This window comes from Dysidea avara, chromosome 3 (genome assembly GCF_963678975.1).
Source record: "Dysidea avara chromosome 3, odDysAvar1.4, whole genome shotgun sequence".
Lineage (NCBI taxonomy): Eukaryota > Metazoa > Porifera > Demospongiae > Dictyoceratida > Dysideidae > Dysidea > Dysidea avara.
This window is the reverse complement of record NC_089274.1, coordinates 18690894-18707633: the sequence shown is the minus strand read 5'-3', so window position 1 is coordinate 18707633 and position 16740 is coordinate 18690894. Positions and strand designations below refer to the sequence as shown.

The 16740-nt window shown below is 37.7% G+C and overlaps 1 protein-coding gene across 1 annotated transcript in view; it reads left to right on the top strand.

The window, feature by feature from the left end:
- LOC136249903 (O-acyltransferase like protein-like) overlaps window positions 1-16740 on the top strand; it is a 26288-nt gene extending 9548 nt beyond the window's left edge. Inside the window, exon 2 of the mRNA XM_066042036.1 lies at window positions 14217-16740. Coding sequence (XP_065898108.1) covers window positions 14228-16522 — 2295 coding nt within the window. The 5' untranslated portion in view covers window positions 14217-14227 and the 3' untranslated portion in view covers window positions 16523-16740. The remainder of the gene's footprint in view (window positions 1-14216) is intronic.

The following is a 16740-nucleotide window of genomic DNA, read 5'->3' as shown; positions in this document are numbered from 1 at the left end:
TTGGTGAGGAATTGTCGTGTAAGCGAGAACCTACCAACAGAGAAGATCGATTTGCTGTAGCAGTTACCAAAGATTCTAGTATTGTGGGCACGTACCTAGGAAAATATCAGCTATTTGTTCCTTGTTTCTGTGGCAGTCTGGCAAGATCAGCTGTTGTGTCACTGGGCCAAGACAGTACTCTAGTGATTTACCACAAGGGGGACTCGAAATTCCCTGCACGCTAAAATTTACTCGTGCCAAAGACCTCGATCACCTGGAAAAAGTTAAGAAGCTAATCGAACATGCTCTTTCCTTCGTGATTGACGAATTTAGTCATCATGGGGAGTTTCTTGATAGAGTAAAGAGAGAAGTCACAGATGATAGCTGTGAAGAAGCCTCGGAAGAAGCACTAATCGGTGATGGTGGTGATAGTAATAACGATGGCAATGATTTGGCGATAAATGATGAGTCTGTTTGCAGTGCCAGTAACAATGTGGTTGACTTGACAATGGGCAGTGATGCACCTAGTGTGTTTCCAAGCGATGAAAACGATGCAGACTGGTGTAGATTTGGAGGCATTCGTTTAACACAGCAAAACAAGTACGATATTCTTAGGGGAGACTAATTAAATGATCTGGTCATCAACTTTGTTCAAAAGTTGCTGCTGAAGAAACAGTTTCCATTTGTGAAGGGGTTACAGTCTACATTACTGCAAAGCAAGCCACTGAAACCATCAGATAACAGCTTTGCTTCCCGTTTACAAGTTATCCATTGCCGTCATGATCACTGGATGGTTGCTTCGACTATGCACAGTGGTCCAACTGCAAAGGTGCAAATTTATGATTCCCTGTTTGACACCATAGATAGTCAAACAAAAACTGTTATATCTAATCTCTTTGGATCAGCTGCTAACCCTGAAATAATAGTTGTTTCTAGGCAAGCTGGCATCAAAGATTGTGGTGTTTTTGCATTAGCTAATCTGATAGCTCTCTGTTTCAGAATGAATCCTGCCGATACCCATTTTAAGCAAGATTTAATGAGGCTACACCTTGTTCAGTGCATGAAAAGTGGTACTTGTACACCATTTCCATTGACGAAAGAACTTCCACATTATTAGGCAACTTTCTGATGGTGTAAACCACTTGGTATTGTTATTATTGTGATTTCATCTACATTTTTGCAAAATAAGTTCATCTTAATTATAGTACCAAAGTATGCGTGCAGAGACAATTATATGATTTAAAGACTATGCCATAATCAAGTCAAGTGTAATGCACTGTCAGACAATTATAGTGACAGAAGATAAAGGTTGCATTTGCCTTATCTTAGTTGCTAGGAGTGGTACATTCTTACAGTGCAAAAGTATTGTAGGAGAGGAGATGAATACACTAGGCTTATAATTAATTGCAGAAAGTTCCCTTGTACATGTAGTCAGTGATCAGTTAATTATAAGACACAGTTCAAATAATAAACTTGACACTAGAATTAACAATATGTGGGTATAAAACAGTCAGGCGTATATTTATACACACACTCAGGTTGTAAAAGAGTTTAGCTATAGTCTATAATGCAAAGGTACATCATTTGTAAAAAACTACAAAACTTTGCTAATTATATCAGTTATGCCTGCAGCTTTGAAGCCGTTCTTCACCATGGAATCTTTTCCCTTGATGTAATTGTAGGCACCAACAAGCCAACCAGCTCCCAGCGGTTTCATTGTGGACATTCTCAGATCAACAGGCATGACATTGCCCGATTGACCATAGCCTTTCTTGACCTCCTCTGAATACCACTTTTGAAATTTGTCCCGTAAAAAGTCCTTTACTGGTTTGTTTATGCTCAGGTCCATAGGCTGAAGGCGGTCTGTACAATTTGGAGGAACTTTTACAACTTGTATGTTGTTGGAATCTAACATGTTGTAAACGTCATCTGTTACCTGGCCTTTAAATTCATCGAAAATGATTAATGCAGTCTGATTAGGTTTTCCATGTGCTTTGCGCTTCTCTGAGACATATGGCAGAATAATCTTTTCTATGTACTCTTTTGTCTTCTGCTCGTTAGACCAATGGTTTGGTGTGAAAGTCACATTGAACAGACTTTTAACCAATGTGTAGTTGTGGGATATAAGAATTAAGTTACCCCACCTAGTGTTGCCACGCATGCCCATGTTGTGTAAACACGCATTCCCCAAAAGTTCTTTCTGGGTTTATGGGTTAATCATAGATAATATAAGGTATATATTATCTATGGTATATATTATCTATGGGTTAATAAGGTCAGAAGAAATTTTTTCCCTACAATGACGTGTTTTCACTGTACTAGTGAAGGATTATCAAGATAACACTAGGATACTATAGTGTCATCTCCAGACAACATCTTATATAGCAGTAAAATTTTCAACCTGATGCTGTCTTGGTATGCGCTAATTAAATGAACTTCGCTTACGTTTTGCCTGTGGTTTTGCAATTTAATTTTTACAAGACAAATACATGCACGGCAACTCACCAATTGTGTCTCAATCTCTGCAACACGAAACGACAATCTTCGTAACAGCCAAAGATACTCTGAACGTGACTGAAAGATAACAGCATATTCTGGTGCGCTTATTTATAAGTAATATAAATTTTTAAAGGCGTTTACTTAAGACAGATAATTACGCACCTCTCTATTATCTCTGGACTTACTCACCCTTCAATTCTTCACAAGAGCTCGTACTGTAGATGGGCAGTGGCGTGGCTCTTCTGCTTCAATTAGTTGAGTAGATCGAGACACTCTAATAGAGCAGTCAATCCTCACTCTAATAGAACAGTCACTTTTCTACAAGTGCTGTGTTTTTATATTGTAAAGTCCATAAGTAGCTAGCAACGTAACATCACAATGCAATGCTAGGCAAAAGTTGTATCTAAGCTGTAACTTCGACTTCTTTATTAGAGTTGCTTTGTGACTGCTCTATTAGAGTATCTTGATCGTTTTACTGCAGTGTGAGATGAAAAGTAAAGTGTTACTAAGGGTTTAAAAGTTAAAATGGATGTTAGTTGACTGCAGTTGCATGCCACTAAAATTACAGTTATATTTAAAACAGTGTTGCACTATGATAAATTGTCTACAGCAATATTCTTTCACTGTAATCTAAATTTAAAAGGGGTTTCTGTCAAAACCATTGAAACCCACCTAGATCTGCTACTCTTTCCAACATTGAGAGTATGTTTATTCTAACAAAAAAGTTTGAAATCCCATCCAAAACAGCTAATAGCTGTAAAAAAAAGGGCGCGTCCAAGTTAACTGCGACAAAAAGTAGTGATGTACTGTAGTGCGGCCATGTGTGAGGTATGCAAGTTGTGAATATTAATCAGATAGTACAATTGTAACAGTATTAATGAGAACAAACTGATGCTGATAGTTTTTAAGTCCTGCAAGCGTCTTCATAAATGACACTCAAATTTGATTCTCAATAAAGCAAAGTGCACGTGTATAGATTCTCTGATAGCAATAAATAGTTTGAGTTTGGCCACCTTTCCTGTATACGACAATGCTATGAACAAAGGAAAGGCGGCCAAACTCAAACTATTTATTGGAATCTATACATGTGCACTTTGCTTTATTGAGAATCAAATTTGAGTGACATTTATGAAGATGCTTGCAGGACTTAAAAACTATCAGTATCAGTTTGTTCTCATTAATACTGTTACAATTGTACTATCTGATTAATATTCACAACTTGCATACCTCACACATGGCCGCACTACGGCATATCACTACTTTTTGTTGCAGTTAACTCTGCTTTACTTGGACGTGCCTTTTTTTACAGCTATTAGCTGTTTTGGATGGGATATATATATATATATATATGTACTAGATAAAGCACTGCCGCGAGTGCTATACGGGAAATATAGCACGGAAAGAGTGGGCAAGAGACAAATATAGCACAAGGTGAAGCCGAGTGCTATATTTTGTCTCGAGACCACTCTTTGAGTGCTATATTTCCTGTATAGCATGAGCGAAAGGCAGTGCTTTATCTGGTATAGAGAACTGTCAACTTGAGGTACACACAAGACACACGAAACAATTAGAAACTCACGGAGGAGTGTTATCATCGGTAGAATAGGCATTGCGCCTGTGTTTCACCTGCGTTGCACTGTGCTGTGCCTTCATTAGTCGTTTTGTGAGTCTAGTCCGTCTTCACTAAAAATTTTCGATTGTGGTACTTTAATAAGCATATTTCCGTGATATTCCTAGGACTTATCCGTTTATGTGAGCAAAACGTACTAAGAACATTCACTGCTGCTGACCACAAGCAACCATCATCGAAATGTTCAAGTGTGTCTATAAATTAAATCCAGTGGTTTTGCTCTTACTAGTTGGGTTGACTGGTCAGCCAGGCTATCAGCCTACACTGGCTTGGTTTATTGGTTGTACTGGCCAAAATGAGTGATTACTCACTCAAAGTAGGCTATCAGCCTGCAAAAAAGACCTGGCAACCTGATATAGAAGTGTGGTCTATTAAAGTGTTCTATAACTACCCAATATAGAACACTTGTGCTTGTATGGCGAATATAAAACACTTTTTTGCTTTGATCCTAAAAGTTCTTTATATATATATATATACATCATGTCCTAAATGCTAGTTAAAGCACCACCGCGCGTACAATATGGAAATAAAAGCACGAGGGCGTGGGCGAGAGACTAATATAGCACGAGGCGAAGCTGAGTGCTATATTAGGCTCGAGACCATGCCCGAGTGCTTTTACTTTCATATTATACAAGCGTAGCAGTGCTTTAACTGGTTTAGAGTGCTGTCTTGTCATCTTGCTTGGAGCATAACTGTTGTTTATTTTCCATAACTGTACTTTATTGTGACGCAAATGGAAAATATAGCACACTTGAATGTGTTACGGAAAATAGAGCACTCTTTTCGCTTTCAATGCAAAGTACTTTAAATGAAGGTCAGGGGCACTAATGTATTAACCTGGCAAATGTGGCATATGCCTTATGTAGCAGGCTGCTTAGTAATGAATTCAGTTTGGTCTCTCATTGAATTATATACAACAAATGTACGTTTTGCAAAGATTTAGTAAAAGCTTAACCTTCTTTCCATTCTCTGTTTCATGGTATGTATCATCAAGTGTATTCTAGAACAGCATTTGTTCCACTCGACTTCATTGGCAGTGTGCACACTTTAGGTGCACGGCTAGTGTAGTAGTTATGCACCGATTAATGGGTATATAATCGATTACACCGATTAAGTGAAAATCAGCAAATTTCAGCAATATTGGTATCAGTAATTGTTAGCAGCAGATTATTTAGCTGATTAACCCTGATGTTATTGTTTTCATAACAATAAGACAAACATTTTTAAATGACAATTTTACAAAATATGTGTGAAATTTTGGTAAACATAAACATTGGATCTATTGGCCATTATGTGAATTTCAATATGGGCTAATCGGATAGTCAGCAAAATCTATTATCAGTGCATCACTATAGTATAGTCTGTCAGGGAGTTGTTTGTGCACTGCCACAAATCTAGTGCAGCATAACTATATAGCATTGAGCTAGCTACTTGTGATGGTTGGGCAAAAGTTGATGGCACAGCAAGAAACTGTGATGGTTGGGCAAATGCCCACTTGTGCCCACCCTTCCCAAAAATATCACCCAAAAACCAGCCTCACTTTTCCTTCATGACAGCTTGGCAGTATTGGTTAGGGATAGCCAAGCCCATCATAGGCATAGGCAAGCAAGAACGCCCACACTTCCATGATTCCTACTATACAGTACTACTGTACCATATGATGAACTTTCTCTCAAAAATTTACATAAGAAAATGTGAAAGACAAACTATAAAACAGTAGAGAAGATACTACTGTGCATAATTTATGGTTTAAAGTGGTTTGTTCCAATTGCACCTCTTTAGCAGTGCAAAGCAATGCAAGTATTCAATTACAAAATATTTAATGATTTATAACAATACATAGAATTAATTTGATGTGTGTTATGATATTATCATACAGTACAGTAGTACTGTATATTAGGGATCATGGAGATTTGGGTTTTCCTAGCCATAAAATTCACCCAAAAACCAGCTTCACAACTCCATCCTGGCATCTTGGTAGTATTGGTTAGGTATAACCAAGCCCAAAAGTACCTTCAGTACGATCCTAAAGGCTTCCAATAAATTGTTATTAAATTTAAAAAAGAATTTATTCAATGGAATTTTCTACTGACTAACTGCCTGCCTGATGCCTTCATGCAATCGTAACTCGATAACGGCTAAGGCTATGGGCTTGATTTTTCACTGTTCGATGCCGCGTCATCCTGAGACATGCCTTTTAGCATCCCGCAGTACATACAATGCATGCATCATGGACTTACCTTTGTCCTCCTTTGTGTCCCATTTCTTATTGCTGACAGCCCAAGGTGTCAATTCACAGTAGCACAATGCATGGCTTCCCTACAATACGTATGTTTGTAAATGGGAATTGTCCGTATTTTCCGTGGTGACTGGATTGATTGCAGAGACGATTCTAACATTGTTCTTTGTTTGTAACGCTGTGTAACGGGCTGAACATCTCGCTGAACATAGCTGAAAGCGAAGTGTAATGGCCACTTCACTTTCAAAGCAGTATTTAATAGGTGGGGTGCATGTTCAGACAAAAACATTAATTCTGGTGCCATCCATTCTTTTGATGTGGTATGCATGGGTTTACCAGTCATAATAATGTTACAAAAAAGTAAACAAGTACTTGGTGTTGTGCTGTTTTAAAAGCCAGGCACTCAGTAAATAAATCCTTGCTAACTAAATAACTAAATAAGAATTTTCAATCAACTATATACAAAGTTTCTATATAACAAGTTTAAAGAAAAATTGTTTTAAGTTCGATTAGGGATCATAGAAAAAAAAGTAGTAAGGAAACAAGGGAGATCCCCTACACCTGCAGATATATACTAGTAAACATTTAATCCCTAATCCAGTCTTGGTCTTGGGTATAGACTGAATTTGGGATTAAATGTTCACTAGTATATCTGCAGGTGTAGGTGACCTCCCTTGTTTCCTTACTTTTTTTAGGTCTAGCGAGTTTGTTATTGTGACATATAATGGTGGCCATGCATTTGGCCTGCAGCTTTGTAACTGGTCAACTGGCTGGATATCAAAATTTGAGTTTCGGCAATCCTTTTAAAATTGTATATCCAGCCGCTTGTAGGTGTTTTCTTATTTTAATGCTGTATTTGATGTTAGATGGTCTAATATTATTCATTAAAAGTGATTTTCATTCTGTAAGATGTCTCTAGGGTAATTTTATAGACAGCATTTTAGGTGGCTTGCATCATTTTAGGGTTGATCCCTACTTAAACAATACTACCGTACTGTTTGATTATATGTGCCACTAGTTTTACCCAGGCTTTTTAAGACCACACCTTTTTTCACAGCTTGGCTGTTTATGTGTGGATATCACTTCTTTTTGTAGTTGCAAGTTCCAAAGTCAGCCTATGGTTGGCCTTGACACTCCCTTTTAACTCGCCTTTAAACTTGTTAATTTTCCCCTTTACTACAGGAATCATCAAAGACTGCGTGGCTATATGTATTTACAAAGAACTGAATTTTGAAAGCATGAAGATAGCTGGGCAGATTCGACTCATGGGAGATGCCCTAAGTTCTCACAGCAGAAATGATCAATTCCCGTTCAAGCACTATGGAGCTATGAATGCACGGAAATGGCATTTTCTTGGTTCCATAAAACGAGTATATGTCACCCGCCTGCGCTGGCTGTACTTGGCTGCATGACACACTTGATATAGGCAGGAGCCCCAAAGAGCCACAAGGTGCAAAGGAGCATTAAAACACACCTTTGGTGATTTTTTGTAACCAGCATTACCTTAATTAGCAAACCAATAATTGAATCTAGTGCATTTTTATTGGCTTCAATGACCAAAGTATGTTATGGCTTCTTGATAAAATTGTGAGCCAATCGTCACAATTGTGCATGATTTTGTCAAACAAATCCACTAGTAACAATGGGGTGGATACAGTGATGAAGAATGCTACATTTTGAAATGCTCTGAAGTCACTGTGGAGTTGCGCTTACAGATGATACAAAAGGCATGTCCACACGAATTCGAATTAGGAACCGGATGCAAAACGAATTCAGGCAATGCGTATTGAATCCGAATTGAACGTGTCCACACGCATTATCGCGTAATGCGCATTATTGAATTTACTAGTGTGATAAACGGATAATTAAACGGTTAAGAAAACACTCATTTGCGCCAACCAAGAGAACAGTGAGTTTAATGATAGACTGAAAGGAATAGCTCCTAGTAACGCTTATACTTTTGTTTATAACGTACCGGAAGGATTTCTACGAATAGAATACGAAAAACTGCTGATGGTGCGTGATGGGTATGGGACCATTGTTCTTTCAAACTCTAAGAGCTAGATACGATGATGAAACACTGCTTCCATACGTCCCTGCGCTTTTATCACACCGAGCGCTTCTGCATTTCTATCCTGTGTTGTTTACAAAGGTCACGCGCAAACGTGTCAAGCCCTCACGTGTAGCATTATTATGACATAGCAAATCCCGATTCGCAGCCAATTCGTATTCAAACCACCTGTGGAGGTGGATTCGTGTAATCCACTTTCAATTCGAATCACCCTAATACGCATTCCGTGTGGACGCGAATAATTCGAATCAATGCGGATTCAACTCGCATTATTTTTGTCGTGTGGACATGCCTAAAATACAAAGACACCAGCTAAGTGTAATAACCAATGAAACCATACTAGTACATTAATGCAATTCACAACCATCCTTATAAGACACTGTGCATTGAGCACTTCAATACAATGCATATAGAATGTTCAAATTTCCATCTATGAGTTATAATCATTCTAGTGTACTAAACTGGAGCTTTCATTTATAAGGTACAAATTAAATGAGGTGAGTAGTCTATTTTTTCCCACCTATTTTTCTTTTCAGCAATTCTTTTATTTCTTACCTATTTTGCTCAATATTTTGCTCGAAATTTTTATATTTTGCTGAGCATCAGTAAAATTTAATTGCAGTATCTCAAGTTTACAAGCATGTGTGACTGCTCTATTAGAGTATCTTGATCTTTAGCCACCATTTCCTATGAGCATATTTTGTCCTGATACTATGCGTGACTGTTCTATTAGAGTATCTTGATTTTTTCATGCAAAATGTGCCAAGTTGGTGCCCATTTTTCCAATTTTCCACCTATTTTCCAATTTTCCCGCATTTTGCTCTTTGCTTTTACCAACGTATTTTTCCAAAAATTTTGCTGGCAAAATCAGCGCATCCCTAGTGAGTAGCTGACAGCAGTGGCAGAGTGGTAAGGGTTTGGGTATATAGGTGTGGAGGTCCCTGGTTCGAAACCTGGAGAATTTTTTTTCTGACGTTTTTTGCACACGTTTTTTTTACATCTCATTGACTATTCTATTACAGTGTCTCGATCGTACTTTTTCACATGTTTGATTTTGCTGTATATCTCCTTAGCTAATGCTCTCAAACCACAAAAGGTTTGCACTACGATAGTAACTTCATGTACAGACCAATTGTCAAGTTATTCTGTCAAGCGGATTACCCTGTAGTCGTGACAACAAAACTGTGCATCATTCCATTGTTCTTAAAATTGGGCTGTAAATGTGCTGCATTTTGCTCTTACTGCCCTCCAAATTTGAAGTCAATCGACTAAAGTATGTGCGAGTTATAGTGAGTGGAGAGACAAGAAGAAAAAAGAAGTAGAAGATGAAGAAAAATACGAAGAATATAAGATGAACTTTGAAGACGCATATCTCAGTGATGGCTTGGCTTTTCAACTCAAATTTGGAATAGGAGGTGCCCTACCTCAGGGAAATTTCCTCAGCTAAACTGGTTCATATTCGTTCGGGCACTATTGAGCTACAAATGTGTGAAAACTCTTGGTTCCTGTAAATACACACTTGTCTGTCGTGCATCCGCACTAGCTGTACTTGGCTGCATGACACACTGATCTTATTCTTTGATGTGGTATGCAATAGTTCACTGGTAAAAAAATTAAACAAGTCTAAGGAATTCCTAAATCTTAGCAGAGATCTTAGAAATAAAAGCGGCAATAAAACAAGGGAGGGTTATCTACACATTAATGCTTTACAGCACAAGTGCTGAAGGTCTGTAGGGCACCTGGTCCTACAGCCTGCTCAAAGACATTAGCTACATAAGGTGTGTTTGAAAAGTTGCAGAAAGGAGAAAAAATCCATGACTGGACCTGGGTGGCCTCGAACCTGCAGCCATCCGATTTACGCTCGAACGCTTACAGGAGTCTACCAGGTGATCAGGATGTTTTCTCCTTGTTATTTTCATGTAATTATATCCATAGGAATTCTAGAGAGTGACTCATTATCTCTAAGTACTCCATGCAGCTATACTCTATTGGTGACTGTCTATACATGACCGGATTAGGGATTAAATGTCTACTAGTACATTACAACATTCTTCTGTTTGATGCAATATGCAGAGGTTCGCCAGTCATAAGAAGTAAGGATTAAATGTTCACTAGTATATCTGCAGGTGTAGGCAACCTCCCTTGTTTTCCTATTGTTTTATGCCCATGATCCCTACTTAAATTCTTATTTTTCTTGTACTTGTTTGTTTACTTTTAAAACATATTATGACTGGTGAACCTGTGCATACCACATCAAGCAGAAGAATGGCGTTACACTTAATGTTTCATTTGAACGCATGCCCCAACTACCAACTACATGAAGTGGCCACTATGCTTCGTTTTCAGCAATGCTCAGCCCATTTCACAGCATTACAAAAGAAGAACAATATGAGAGCATCTTTGCAATCAGTCCAGTCACTACCGAAAATATGGATGATTTCTATTATATACAAATGGAAGCCATTGCATGTTACCATGAATTGACACCTTGGGCTGGCAGCAAAGATAAAAGAAGACAAGAGTAAGTCTATGATGCTTGCACTGTACGTCCAAAAGATACCTGTCAGGTTGAAGTGTTGTCCAACAGTGAAAAATCAAGCCTGTAGCCTCAGCCATATGCTTGCCTGAAGGCATCATTCAGTCAGTCAATCAGTACTAGTCAGTCATCAGCAGAAAATTCCACTGAACAAGTCTTTTACGACCTATTGGGTCATACTGAAGGCACTTTTGGGCTTGATTATACCTAACCAATATACTGCCAAGGTGCCATGACCCATGAAGGCATGAATATTTTTTGTGAGCATGTGATCAGAACATACAATGTGCAGCTACATGCATTTACTTCACTTACAGTCCCATGACTGTATTGCTGTAGTAAGTTATGGTGACTGTTCTATTAGAGTATCTCAATCACACAATTACGTCTCCCTTGAGGTCTCCCTTCACTATGTATACAGCAAACAGCCTTCTGGATTGCAATATTCTACTTGTTCATCATGAAGGATTTCACCCAGAAATGGAATCAAATATCCTTATACATGACGTGGTGACCGGCACGAACTACTCTATTGCAACGTAGTGTTTCCCTGTTAAGCACACCATATTAGGCATATGCACCTAACAGATTGTATAATTTTTTCTCCAAAAATTATAAGCACATGCACTTAACAACCCGACTCTATGGTATGCTTGTTTCCTTTTCACTTGATACTTACTTGTGAGCCTATACTCATTGTAAAGAACCACCAGAGGGTTGTTTTGAGTTGAAGGATGCTTTTCAAGGTGGTGTGTGTTCTATTAGGAATTTTGCAAAAACACAAACTATCCTTATTATGAACCCACTATCATGGTTCATGATACAGCATTACAAACAAAGAACAGTACAAGAAGCGGCTCTGTAATGAAAAAAAGCATTGTTAAAAAAATATGTGAAAAGTGTATACACACAATGTGCTATAGTGTAAACAATGCTGCTTGCATGGCATGCAAATTGATACACCTAACTACATGCTATTCTATAACTTGTAGCTCTGGTCTTCTTCACAGGTAGCTACAGTATCCATTGGCAACAATCATCGTAGTTGAACATCACATGACATCAAAATGAGCCTGAGACAAGAACGAAGTATAAAAACAATTCACCATATCTGAATTGCAAGCTACAATTAGCTCCTGTGATATACTCAAATATACATCATGCCCTAAATGAAGGTCAGGGGCACTAATGTATTAACCTGGCAAACATGGCATATGCCTTATGTAGCAGGCTGCTTAGTAATGAATTCAGTTTGGTCTTATTGAATTATATATAACAAATGTACGCTTTGCAAAGATTTAGTAAAAGCAGTTAATCAGTATGTGATACATGTGATACTTCACAATGACTTGACCTTCTAGAACAGCATTTGTTTCTTTTTCACTCAACTTCATCGACAGTATACGCACTTTGGGTGCATGGTAGTAGACTAGAACACACTGGAACTAAAATATCATAGAATGAAATAGAATCCGACTGACTCAGACATTTAATATCTGTGCTCTACTGTGGCACAAGACTTCGACTCCATTTTAAAAATTCAAAAGAAATTTAAACAGCGTGTCACATGCGTCTACTTGATATGTGTAAGGGACTTTCCAATGGATTTCCCCTCAATACATTACATGATGCCAATCACTTGGAGTCAGGTCTTTGTCAAACTTGTTTGTAGTCATGGCTCAACAATGTGTTGTGTGCACTATTATAAGTAGTGATGCACCGATTAATGGGTATATAGTCGATTGCACCGATTCAATAGAAATCGGCTTATTGACCAAATTTCAACAATATTGGTATCAGTAATTATTAGCAGATTATTTAGCTGATTAACTTTACCTTATTGTTTTCATAAGACAAAAAAAAAGTACAATTTTACAAAATATGTGTGAAATTTGGTAAACATATACATCAGATCTTATGTGAATTTCTATATTGGCTAATCAGATAGTCGGCAAAATCTCTTATCAGTGCATTACTATAGTATAGACTGTCAGAGGGTTGTTTGTGCACTGCCATGAATCTATACTAGTGTAGCGTAACTAGCATTGAGCTAGCTACTTGAGATGGTTGGGCAAAAGTTGAGCAAGAAACTGTGATGGTTAGGCAAATGCCTGCTCGTGCCCACCCTTCCCACCCAAAAACCAGCTTTACTTTTCCTTCATGACAGCTTGGCAGTATTGGTTAGGGATAGCCAATAGGCGTAGGCAGACAAGAACGTCCAAACTTCCATGATCCCTACTATACAGTACTGCTGTACCATATGATAAACTTTCTCTCAAGAAAATGTGAAAGACAACTATAAAACAGTAGAGAAGATACTACTGTGCATAATTTATGGTTTAAAGTGGTTTGTTCCAATTGCACCTCTTTAGTAGTGCAAAGCAATGCAAATAATCAATTACAAAAATAATATTTAATGATTTACAAAAATACATACCGTATAGCGGGTTATTTTCAAAACAGAAAATTTCGCACAAGAAGCAAAATCTGAATTTCAAAGGATTTTAATTTCGAAGAGTGTATATTTCAAAGTCCGGATGGATTTCAAATAAACGGAAATTCGTATCACAAATTATGAAAATGCGTGAATGTCGGCAAAAACTGACTTACTGATGGAATAACCTATCCCTGTGCACTGGAGAGAAGACTGAGGGAGTTTCGAGTAGAGTAAATTCACTGGCTCGATCATGCTCGATCGTAGCTAGCATAGATTCTAGAGCAGACGGCATCAATTCCTATTCTGGATCACCTGTTTTCTGGTTATTGGCACAGTAATGATACATTATCATCAGTAATACTGAGCTAAAACTCGAGGAATACACAAGCGAATCACCGAAAGTTGAATCGTTGCTTTCACTTGTGGGAATTTATTTTTGAAGAACAACCGAACGTGGGAATTTATTTTCGAAGAGAAGGACCTCTTCGAAATATCCGAAAATAAAAACCTTTCGAAAATTACCAGCTATACGGTATAATTAATTTGGTGTATGTTATGATAGAATTTTGTGTATTAAAATTTCTTATTTAGTTAGCAAGGATTTATTGACTGGGTGCCTGGCTTTTAAAACAGCACAATACCAAGTACTTGTTTAGTTCTTACATGTCAAAAATGTCACTCCGGCAACTGGACACCGCTGATTTAAAATACTGTCTAATACTCAAAATCATAAGCAAATTCAATCCAACAAAAGAATAAGGATGAATTTAGCGATCACTTGTAAACAGAGACTGTACTTCTTTACAATAATCCCTTATATTGCAGGCACCACAAAGATGAAGGTAATGATGTTATTGATGATGATGTTGTGGGGGTTGACTGGTGTGGTGTGCAGTCAAGATGATGATGATGCATCAGTGAAATATTACAGAGCTAATCACCTGTATTCTATTGTCAACCAGTGGTCAGAATACTTTGATTCTGATTTGTTGATCAATGTGTGGAGGAGAATGATCGAACAAACCACTGAACCACTGGATCAAGATAGTTGTTTGATGGGATTGTATCGTATTGTGACGGCCTTTAAAAACAATGACACTGATGCTACTAAATATTTTGACTCTTGGGGTAAACCAGGTACTGCACTTCTTCAAGGCAGCACCACCTACTGGGGCTATTATGATGAGTGTATCAACCTGCAGGATACTGCAATAAACAAAACTGGGTATTGCCGATTTAAAATTATTGCTACATTAAATATTTCTAAGCAGTCAATACCACTTGAAGCAGGATTGTGTTATCCATGGCAATGTTCACCTGGTGAATTCAGTAAGATCATAAACGATTCACTGATTCAAATTAATGAATATATTAATAGTAGTGGTCTATTTCCAGCATCAGTTTATTTTACTGTGGACCCTACCATTCCAGTTTATTGTCCTTGGCGTGACTTAGATTATGATGCTGGTACCATCATCATGTTGGTGGTGTGTGGTTTGTTGGTTGTTCTGGCTTTGTTAGGTAGTCTAGTTGATGGAGTAGATTGGTATTATGAGGAATGGTGGGTCAAACCAAATAGCAGCGATGACTCCAGTATTACAGACAATGTAGCTAATGGCCAAACAAGTGGTTATTCAAGTATTGTGGGTGATGAGAACTCTGAGGAGAATACGTATAAAGGAGTATCAGATGAAAGTAAAGATAAAAAAGACTTGCATACCAAGACAACAAAATGTAATCCACTCAGTTTAACTAGAGATTTTCTGCGATGTTTTTCTTTGTACAAAAATGTTCCTGCAATTTTGGCTACTCATCAGCCAGAAGGAGCCATCACTTGTCTCAATGGGATAAGAGTTATTGGCATGTTTTGGATTATACTATCTCATGCTTTTGTGAATGGGACTAACTTTCAAATAGCTAATAATCCCATATATGTAAGAGAACATTCATATACACGGTTTACATTTCAAGTAATCTCTAATGGATTTCTTGCTGTTGACAATTTTCTGTTACTGAGTGGAATGTTAATTACTTATTTGATGCTAAGAGAGATGGACCGTCGTAAAGGAAAGATACCAATGGTCTTTTTTTATTTGCACCGATATGTTCGTATTTCTCCTCTTTATTACTTTGTGTTGTTCCTGTGGTTTAAAGTAGTCCCTCATCTTGGGCATGGACCAAATTGGCTCTATACTGATCGTCACAGCTGTGACAAATATTGGTGGACCAATGTGTTATACATAAACAACTTTCACCCTGACTATAATAACATCTGCTTCATCATATCATGGTACTTGGCAGTAGACACACAATTGTTCATCTTTGTTCCAATATTTCTTTATTTGCTGTACTACTATTGGCCAGCTGGAGTGGCAGCATTATTAGCTACTTTGTGTGCTAGTTGGACTACTACTGGAATAATTGCTGGTGTCAACGAGTATAATGCTAATGCGATTAAAGATGGTTTTAGCGGAATCTACGGCACTGGTGTGTTAGAGTATCCTGATTCTCGGACAGACATTTATGAGAAACCATACTGCCGAGCTGGTGCATATTTGGTGGGTATGCTGCTTGGATTTGTTTTGCACAAGAAATGGGAGCCTACAAAGAATCTACGAGTTCGAATACCATTTTATGGAGTCATGTGGATATTAGCAGTAGTGTTGTGCATTACACCTGTGTATGGACTGTATGGGAGTTTCAATGGTCATGAATTTTCAGATTTTGAGAATATCACTTACTTCATGTTCAGTGCTACAGGATACAGTATTGGTCTCTCATGTGTGATCTATGCATGTCATAATGGTTATGGGTTTATCATTAACACCATCTTGTCATGGAAGCTCTGGGTCCCCCTTGGTCGATTGACGTTTGCAGCTTACCTCATCCATGTGCCATTGTACATCTTTTACTTTGCCACTCTGCAAACAAGAGTTTTGATGACTGATTACTTGACCATACTGGCATTTGTTGCAAATGTAGGATTAAGCTATTCAGTGGCGCTAGTCATTGTGGCTTTGGTTGAGTATCCTTTTACTTATTTAGTGCTGTTTGTATACAAGGTATTTGGATTTGATTTTGGAAAAGAAAGGAAAAATCAAAAGAAGAAGAAAGCTTTGTCAACAAACTAACATTTGTAGCCAGTTGATTAACATAAATAATTCTTTAAGTTTTTCAATACACTTGCATGTCATTGATACTACTGAATTTGCTTTGTTCTGTATCATACATGCATACAGAACTTTAATTTATGTCAAAACATTCATATTGTTAAATACAGATGGTAGGATATGCAAGTGGTTGCCACATTTTTCTAACTTTCTGTATTATAATAGTGTTACACTGATAA